Source organism: Dama dama, chromosome 3 (genome assembly GCF_033118175.1).
Source record: "Dama dama isolate Ldn47 chromosome 3, ASM3311817v1, whole genome shotgun sequence".
Classification (NCBI taxonomy): domain Eukaryota; kingdom Metazoa; phylum Chordata; class Mammalia; order Artiodactyla; family Cervidae; genus Dama; species Dama dama.
In genome coordinates this window covers 40212277-40222194 of record NC_083683.1, presented here as the reverse complement: position 1 = coordinate 40222194, position 9918 = coordinate 40212277, and the positions used below count along the sequence as shown (strand labels likewise).

At 42.8% G+C, this 9918-nt stretch overlaps 1 protein-coding gene across 1 annotated transcript in view; it reads right to left on the bottom strand.

The window, feature by feature from the left end:
* Positions 1-2368: 2368 nt before the first annotated feature.
* CRADD (CASP2 and RIPK1 domain containing adaptor with death domain) overlaps positions 2369-9918 on the bottom strand; it is a 181665-nt gene continuing 174115 nt past the window's right edge. The window contains exon 3 of the mRNA XM_061125754.1: positions 2369-3113. Coding sequence (XP_060981737.1) covers positions 2812-3113 — 302 coding nt within the window. The 3' untranslated portion in view covers positions 2369-2811. The remainder of the gene's footprint in view (positions 3114-9918) is intronic.

The following is a 9918-nucleotide window of genomic DNA, read 5'->3' as shown; positions in this document are numbered from 1 at the left end:
CATCCATGTATATATGTGCACACATACACGTACACCCCCCACCAAAGTGGAGTAAGGCTTTTAATCTTTATTTTTTGGCAGCAGCTACAAATCCTCTGCCACATCATTGTACTCACTCAAAATTTTATTGGGGGGGGGGGAGGCATTTGCTGGAATCATAGAATCTTCTGTACAAAAACACACGGGTGTACCTTGCAGGTACACCCCCATCAGATTCTGTTGGGTGGTAGGCAGATGTGATGTAGACCACTCTTCTCAGCAGGAGGTAAAAATTAGGCAGTAAGCTGATACTCGTTTCTTCCATTCTGCAAATCTTTTGCAAGAACACAAGCAGGCCTAAAGAGCTGCAGTTGCTTTTTGATGGTAGAGACACCCTTCTCCTTAATGGTGACAAATCAGAGCTCCCTAATAACCTGGCAGCCCATCATGCACAATTTCATAACGAACTGTCCTTCACTGCTGACAGCACACAGGTGTCTGTGTGACAGATGCCCAATAAATGTCAGGAAGGTGCCAGCTAGTCATCAGTGCATGCTCGGTCGCTTCAGTCGTGTCTGACTCTTTGCGACCTTATGGAATGTATCTCGCCAGGCTCCTCTGTCCATGGGATTTCCCAGGCAAGAATACTGGAGTGGGTTACCATGTTCTCCTCCAGGAGATCTTCCCAAACCAGGGATCAAACCCACATCTCTCCTGCTCCCTGCATTGGCAAGTGAGTTCTTTACCACTAGCACCACCTGGGAAGCCCCTAATCATCGGATCCACTAATAAAACGTCATCTAATTGGATGCAGTCCAGCCCAGCTATACTCACTCATCCATAAATGTGGTGAGAACAAAAGCTGAAACAACTCTCTGTTAGCAAATCCAGGGTGATGGAACAGCAACACAAGTCCAGAGTTCAAAGTGACAAGCAGTTATTGAAGATACTGTGGAAGTACAATCAGTCACTCAGTGCAGTGATGAGGCCAAATGTGGAAGGATTTTACAAGATCATGAATTAATGACTGGATGACAGAATGGAAAATAAGAGGTGATAAGGCCAGTGAATCAAACTGCCAAACTGCTGAACTGTTAAATAACCAATCCTTTTTAGGAAAGAGAATATGGTTACCAGACATCTGACAGAATGTAATTAACACACCACTGTCATTGTTTTGAAGACCTACTTTCTGTCCAACCTCACTACTCCATACGCTTGTCCTCAGAATATTTTTCCCTTTGAAAAATTCTGAATTAGGTTGGTATTGGGAAAAAGAGTCTCTAATTATTCCAAAGGATGGAGCACAGATGGGAATGTTCACCTGTTACTCTTTTTAAAAAAATATTATTATTTATTTATTTAGCTATGCTGGGTCTTAGTTGCGGCATGAGGAATCCTTGATCTTTACCTGCAGCATGTAAACTTTTAGTTGCGGCATGTGGAATCTAGTTTCCTGACCAGGGATCGAACCTGGGCCGCCTGCATTGGGAGCATAAGTCTTAGCCACTGGACCACCAGGGAAGTCCGTACTCTCTTTACTGGACCCATAGTAGCATTAATAAAAGCAGATCACCTTTTAAAGCTCAGCCAGAAACATGGTAACAGCACTTCCTACAGAACCCTCAGCTTTAGCCACTGTTCCACTTGATCTGAGAACTGTATCCATGTTCAGCCACAGCAGAGAATTAACAGTTACCATTTCCCAAGAGCTGAGGATGGGCCAGGCACTGGATGAGCCTGAGGCAGATGTTATTCTTTTACTTGTCACAAATATCTTGGAGGTGAGGACAATCATTGCCTCACTCTACAAATGAAAAAACTGAGGCTTAGAGAAGTGAAGTAACTTGTCTGAGGAGATGCCGCTAGTAAATCACTCCATCTTGCTACGGGATGGAGCTCAACTCTTGCTCAACTACTTCACAGGCTTTTTGTGAGGTCCAAATGAGATCCTATGTATGAAAGCCTTGAAAACAGTAAAGCATTTGACAAATAGCATGTGTTATTTTAAAAAGTCAGAAGACTAACTCATAGTCCTTAGGAGCACAATGCTTCAATCTTCACGGCTTCAGTAGAAAGACCACACTGTCCCCCAACCTCCAGTTCTTTAAATAAAGGGCACGGGATTTTCTTAAGCATATCTTTTAAAGATCAAGGGCTCAGGTATGCATGCTGGTACTTGAACTGGTCTTTGCAGGGAGCTTTAGTGTCTTAACTTTGATGCAGACACCCTGCCCGAGCTATTCATCCTGACTAGAGCAAGTAACTATTCCACTGTTACTATCAATTCTGTTCCAAAGACACAAATACTGTAATTTTACACCCTAAATCTAGGCAATACAAGAATGAAAGGGGAAAAAAAACAAGCAATACTTTCTCATGAAAGGGCTACATTATATACAGCATTTGTTTTTATTATTATCATGATTAATAGTTAAGTACACTGTGTAATTCCCAGGCAACATAAAAGTGGATGATTTATATACAGAACACCTGTATTTTTTTTTGGGAGGGGGACCAGTAGGACTCACCAGTCTATTAAAAGGCAACCACACAATTAAAACCTGCACAATTCAAAAAATGCAGTATTTGAGCAATTAGAAAGTCAATTGTCAATTCATTTTGGCAAACCTACTGTGTAATCCTGCTTTTCAAGTAACGTCAAGTGCAAATTCCAATATGTCCTCTCATCTAAAAATCACTGCAAATTCCATCATGTCCTCTCATCTAAAAATCACCATGACAAACAACAACCCCAACCCAATCTACCTGCCCTGGTGAGAGTCACGATTCAGCCCATGTGACTAGCCCCGAGCATGGTCGAGGGCCCAGTCATTCCAACATGTGCTGGAGCACCGAGGGGTCCACGTCCACGGCCTGCAAGCCCCTGTGCAGGCTCTGGAAGGTGGCCTCCTTCCCGAAGCGCTGCCTCCAGCGCACAAAGGCCTCCACCACCTGGGACTGCACGTTGTGGGGGTGGTTGGCCTTACAGCGGTAGACGTCTGTCTGGGAGAGCCCCAGAGACAGCACCAGAGGCTCCCACTCGGGGCCCAGCCTCAGGGCCAGCTGGTTGATCTGCCGGTCAGACGGGGAGCTGTGCAGGACGTGCGGGGGGACTCCAGTCATCCGGTCATCTGGGGAGGAGAGAGACACCATGGTGAAGAGTGGGCGCCGACACATCAGAAAGTGAGAAAAGTGTTAGATGCTCATTGTGTCTGACTCTACATGACCCCATGGAATACAGCCCACCAGGCTCCTCTGTCCACGGGAGTCTCCAGGCAAGAACACTGGAGTGGGTAACCATTCCCCTCTCTAGGGGATCTTCCCAAGCCAGGGATCGAACCCCAGTCTCCTGCATTGCAGGCAGATTCTTTACTGTCTGAGCCACTAGGTAAGCCCAAACACATCAGACAGGGTAGGGACAGGCAGAAATGAAAAATGTGGGGGATGCACATATCCCAAGTGGCAGGGGCCCACTTTTAGTCTTCACAGGGGCTGCTCAGTAAAAAGCCACAGGTAGGGGCTTAAGAAACACTTAGCACCTAGGGACAGGTTTATTACAGAAAATGTGAAAACAAGAAAATAAAAATAATTTGAAATCCCATCAGAAACCCATTCAGAATACTTCAATCTATTTCTTTTCAGTCTTTTATGCATTAAACATACATTTACGATTACATTGCAGGTACTGCTCAGATGTTGAAGAATCTCCTTGCAATGCAGAGGACCCAGGTTCAATCCCTGGGTTGGGAAGATCCCCTGGAGAAGGGAATGGCAACCCACTCCAGTATTATTGCCAGGAGAATTCCATGGACAGAGGAGACTGGCAGGCTACAGTCCATCGGGTCACAAAGAGTTGGACACGACTGAGCGACTAACACACATGACGCTTTGTAACATGCATTTTTTACCTCCATCTCCTTTACTAGGGAGGCCAAGCTGAGGCTTCTGGAGGCATCTAAGGATGCCTTCATGGCCCTCCTCCCTCTGGAACTGGCCTTTGGGGGCAGGGGTGATGTTGTCTCCTGTAGGAATGGCCAGTGCTAGAGGGTAATTTGCTAGAGGGTAACGGGCTGTACAGAACAGCTAGTCTCGCCTAACCAACTTGAACACCTCCGAGAAAAGTGACAGTTTCTACAGAGGCATGAGCTAAGAAGGGCCCGAAGAAAAAAATAAAACCTAAAAGGCCATGAGGGAGCAGCACAGATCGCAGGAGGAGAATGACCAACTGGCTGAGCTCAGAAGAGGAGAGCAAGCACGGGCTGCCGATGGGCAATGAGAGAACCTGACATTGTACTTCCTAAACTCAAGCCCTGTCTCCCCAAGGCCAGTCTGCGGAGGAAGTCTAACATCAAGTGAGTGACTACAGATGTGCTAAAAGGTGCCACTAGTTACAGAGAAGGCCTTCCAGAAGAAGGAAATTAAAAGCTAAGTCCTGAGCATGAGGAGAAGGAGCCCAATGAAGAGAAAGGAAAGGAGGGTACCCTATGCAATGGGTAAGGCATGTGCAAAGGCCCTGAGGCAACAGAACATGGCAGGTGAAAGACAGTCACTGTAGCAAAGAGCAGAGGTTAAGACACACTCTGAACATCCAAAATGATGGTGCCAGTCATGGGTTAGACCAGGACTGAAAGCTCAGGTTTCCATACAATAGCACCTTGAACTATATTTTCTGTCACCAGCATTCCAGGAATTCAGGTCAATCCCACTTCACACTCACAGCTCACTGTTTTGATTTATGAATTCAACGAGAAGGCAAGAGGCATCCTGTTAGAATAGTTGATATCTTCCATGGCATGGACCTTTGGTCTCTAGGCAGTTGCCAACAGCTTAGGCACAAGTTGCAAAAATATTGCCAAGGACTCTTTCTGGTGTCTGTCAAGACTGCTATTTTTTTTTTTTTTTTTTTAATGACTAAGAAGCAAAGTAGAATGATGATACTACTGAGCAACATTTTATATTAATACTGGCACTTTTATGGCTTTTCTAAAAATATGGGCTCATTTTAAAACTCAAACATACAAAAAAGTACAAACAAGAAAACAAAATTTCCACTATCCTACCATCTTATTGACAGTTCATGAACATCATTCCAGACATTGCTTTATGTGTGTATACTATGAGAAGGAGAATATAACGGTCTTTTCCAATAAGAGTTACTTAATTTTGCTTGAATATAACAAGGAAAACCAGCAGAGGTGAAACTAAATGACTTTCTGATCTACAATTAAATGCTTTAAAAAAAGAAAACCCAAAACAAATAACAAAAAACACAAATACACAAAATATTTAATGCTGAGAAAAAGATTAATGAAAATTTAACAGGTAAACAACATGTTTCCACATTGATGCTGTATTTATATTCTCTTTTTTCTCATACCTCTTGATTTTTGCTGCTTCTATCATTTTTATTTTGTTGGATGCACAACATTTACATGCTTCTGCAATAATAATTTTCCCCCATTATCTAGTCTTAAAACTACATTATAATGGTTTGAATGTTCACCAGCGTTTTTTGTTGTTGTTATTGTTTTTTTAACACAGCTTTTCTGCTCTTGAGTCTGTTATTTTGATTTGAGCCTCATTTGGTCAATCTCTTCATAGGGTGGTTTTTTTTCCAGAAAGGTTCATGGTTACTATATTCCTTGAGTTCTTTCAGATCAGGACTATCTGCTTAGTGCCTTCACTGTTGAACAAGAACAATATTTATAAAAACAATGTCATATTATATTATATTTTAAATTATGAGTATAATTTTATATTGTTTAAATAATTTTATTTCTCTTACATTTGTAGAATTTGCTCATATTTTATGGTAGAGAAAACTGGTATGGAGAATTCTGATACTAACTTCATCATCCCCCTTTTGGGATAATCTGCTTTTTCTCTCTGGAGTTTGCAATACTGAAGCTTTAGACCAGGGTTTATCTTGGTCACTCTATATGCGGCATGGCCTTCTGACCAAAGATTTAGTTCTTCCTTCTTTTCAAAAAAATCTTTCTGAGTTATATCTTTGCATTATTTTTTTCTATTCCTTATGCTGGAAGGTTTTGCCTATCTTCATCACAGCTATCATTTTCTCTTATCATTTCAACTTCCTTCCAGTAATTATCTCATGCCTTTCCACCATTCCATTCATTTGACTACCACTTAGGGCTATTCTGTATTTTTTTCCTTTTGGTTCAAATCTTTTTTTTTTTTTAATATTTATTTTTATTTATTTGGCTGCATAGAGTCTTAGTTGTGGCACGTGGGATCTAGTTCCCTGACCAGGGTTTGAACCCAGCCCCCCTGTATCAGGAGCGCAGAGTCTTAGCCACTGGACCACCAGGGAATTCCCTGGTTCAAATCTTATATCATATTTTTGCTGCCAATTTTTCTTGGCCCTTCAATCTTTAAAAATCCCTTTCCACTGCACACCCATTAGGATGGCTTCTATCAAAAAAAAATAAGTGCTGGTGAGGATGTGTAAAAATTGGAACCCTTATGTGCTCTTGGTGGGAATGTAAAATGGTGCAGCTGCTATGGAACAGTTCCTCAAAAAATTAAACATGGAATTATGATCTAGCAATTCTAATTTTGGGTTATATACCCAAAAGAATTGAAAGCAGTGATTTAAAGAGATATTTGTACATCTATTTTCATAGCAGCATTGTTCACAACAGCTAGAAAGTCGAAGCCACTCAGGTATCTATCGAGGGATAAACAGATAAATAAAAAGTGGTATATTACACATCAAAATATTATTCAACCTTAAAAAGGAAAAAAAAAATTCTGACTCATGCTGCAAAATGGATGATTCTTAAGGACATTATTCTAGCTGAAATAAATCAGTCACAAAAGAGACAACTACACCATGATTCCACTCACATGAGGTACTTAGAATAGTCAAATCTGATGGGACACAAAGAATGATGGTTACCAGGGTCTTGGGAGGGGCGAATGAGGAGTTGCTATTTAACGGGGACAAAGTTTCTGACTTGCAGGATGAAAAGGTCTGGAGGTTTGTTGCACAACAACATGGATGTACTTAACCGCTGAATTGCACACTTGAAAATGGAAAAGATAGCAAGTTGTATATTTTACAATTAAAAATAAAACATGAAAAGAATCTTGTTTAATCATAACACTGAGTTTTTATTTCTACTGAACTGACACTGAACTCTTCTACAGCATGAAATGGTTGTGAGATTGAGTTTTCTTGGACTCGCTTTTCTCCCAAACCAGATTGGTTGCACGTTTATTTTTTGCAAGCTGTGTTCCTGTCTTTCATTCCTCACTTGTATGCAGCGTTTTCACAACACTTAGCTTCATCTTGTTCATACTTGATGTGGGTATCTCTGTTCAGAACTCTGTTTGGTCACCTACAGTAAGTTGATGTATCCTTGACAGTCCATTCACTTACAGGAGATTACACTCTGAGGTTGGCTGTGACTTTCTATGTGGTGCTCTGCCATGAAGGAGAGGTAGGACCCACAGGGCCAGCCTTTGCTGGAGATGCTGTGCACTGATTTTGTTTTTCTTTCTTTTAATTAATTTATTTATTTTAATTGTAGGCTAATTACTTTATAATATTTTGGTGGTTTTTGCCATACATTGACATGAATCAGCCATGGGTGTACATGTGTCCCCCATTCCTGAACCCCCCTCCCACCTCCTCCCCATCCCATCCCTCTGGGTTGTCCCCCTGCACCGACTTTGAGTGCCCTGATTCATGCATTGAACCTGGACTGGAGATCTATTTCACATACGATAATATACATGTTTCAACGCTATTCTCTCAAATCATCCCACCCTCGCCTTCTCCCACAGAGTCAAAAGTATGTTCTTTATACCTGTGTCTCTTTTGCCATCTCGCATGTAGGGTCATCGTTACCATGGAATCTAAATTCCATGTATATGGGTTAATATACTGTATTGGTGTTTTTCTTTCTGACTTACTTCACTTTGTATAATAGGCTCCAATTTCATCCACCTCATTAGAACCGATTCAAATGTGTTCTTTTTAATAGCCGAGTAATATTCCATTCGGAGAAGGCAATGGCACCCCACTCCAGTACTCTTGCCTGGAAATTCCCATGGACAGAGAAGCCTGGTAGGCTACAATCCATGGGGTCACTAAGAGTCAGGCATGACTGAGTGACTTCACTTTCACTTTTCACTTTCATGCATTGCAGAAGGAAATGGCAACCCACTCCAGTGTTCTTGCCTGGAGAATCCCAGGGACAGAGGAGCCTGGTAGGCTGCCGTCTATGGGGTCGCACAGAGTTGGACACGACTGGAGCGACTTAGCAGCAGCAGCAGCAGCAATATTCCACTGTGTATATGTACCAAAACGTTCTTTTGGCTGTGGTGGGTCTTTGTTGCTGTGCGACACCTTTCTCTAGTTGCAGTGAGCAGGGTACATGGCTAGTTGTGGTGCATGGGCTTCTCATTGCAGTGACTTCTCTTGTATGGGAGTCAAGGGCCCTAGGGTGCGTGGGCCCACTAGTTGCAGTGCATGGGCTTAGTTGCTCCAAGGCATGTGGAATCTTCCCAGACTAGGGAGCGAACCAGTGTCCTCCTGAATTGCAAGGTGGATTCTTAACTACTGTCCCACCAGGGAAGGTCTGCTCTCTCTTTTGAAAGCCAGTTAAATGTGTTATACCAGAGGCTGCTCTGCTGGGGTGCATTCACTTCTATGATCTCTTTCCCGTAACTGCGGCAACAGCTTGCTTCAAGTTGCCTTCCCGCCTCTGCAGAGGGTGTTGCCTGACATCACTGAGGCTGCCCACCCTCCTCAGACAGCTTCTTTCCAACTGACCTGTATGACTGGGAACCCTCAGGCTGATGGCCCCTCACCTTCCTTTTCCAGCATTGCTCCTGAGGGGTCAGGATGGGAGGTTTCCTTCTTTGCCTGACACTTTTCAAAGTGCTTGGCATAAAGCTGTGATTGGTTTTCTTGTTTGCTGGGTTCTGTTTTCATTCTGAACCCAGAATTCATTTTGGGTCAGTTCAATGGGTGCTGGGCGGGAACATCTGTGATTCTGCTACACTCTGTCATCATTCTGACTCCTGTCCAACTGTTCATGCAACATATGCTCTGAGCCAATGATGTGGAAGTGAGGGCAGTATTTGCTCTACTCCTCCACACTCTCAGGGTCACATATCCCTTGTGAATACTGCCACATAACTGCGAGATGGTCAGCAGTCTGCAGACACAGACTTGAGCAAAGATAACTGGCACATAGGCATGGCCCAGCCAAGAGCAAATCAGGCCCTTCCAAGGAGATCTTACACACACACAGAGAATAACAGCTGTTTGGGTCATCTGACCTCTGTCTGGAAAAGTATCCTCATGAAGGCCTTCCAGCTCATGAATTCTGCTGAATATGAGGTTAATTAAAAACGAGAGCCCTAAGGCGGTAGTGTCAACTCCCAAGGACATACTACATCAAATCAGGTCAAGCTAGAAATTAACCCGCTGTGACCATCTGGCCACTGTTCCTCGATGCTTGATGTGCACACCACTGGTGGTGGGCAAGATGATGTTGGGGGTACACAGGGGAACATTCTGTATCAGAACAGTCACGTGTCTGTCTTAACATGGTTAGAAAAGTACAAATAGCATTTCAAAGCCATGATTGCAAGGATTAAGGTAAGTAAATTAAAAAGCAGATGTAGAATGACCAAAAAGTAAACAGACCAGAAAAACAAAAACAAAAACATAAGTTTTAAAAATAAAAAGTAGATTTAAATAAAAGCATTAAATTAGCAATATAGGTGATTCAAAAATAAGGCAGGAATTGTACAAGTAGGACAGAAATGACTAAAGTTTGGGAAGTCCAGTGTTTCTCAACATGTGAGCGAGTGGCATCTCAGGCAGGACGATCCATCGTGCGGGGCCGTCTCCACTGCACAGCAGGCTCTGGAACACCCCTGGCTTACATCTACTACATG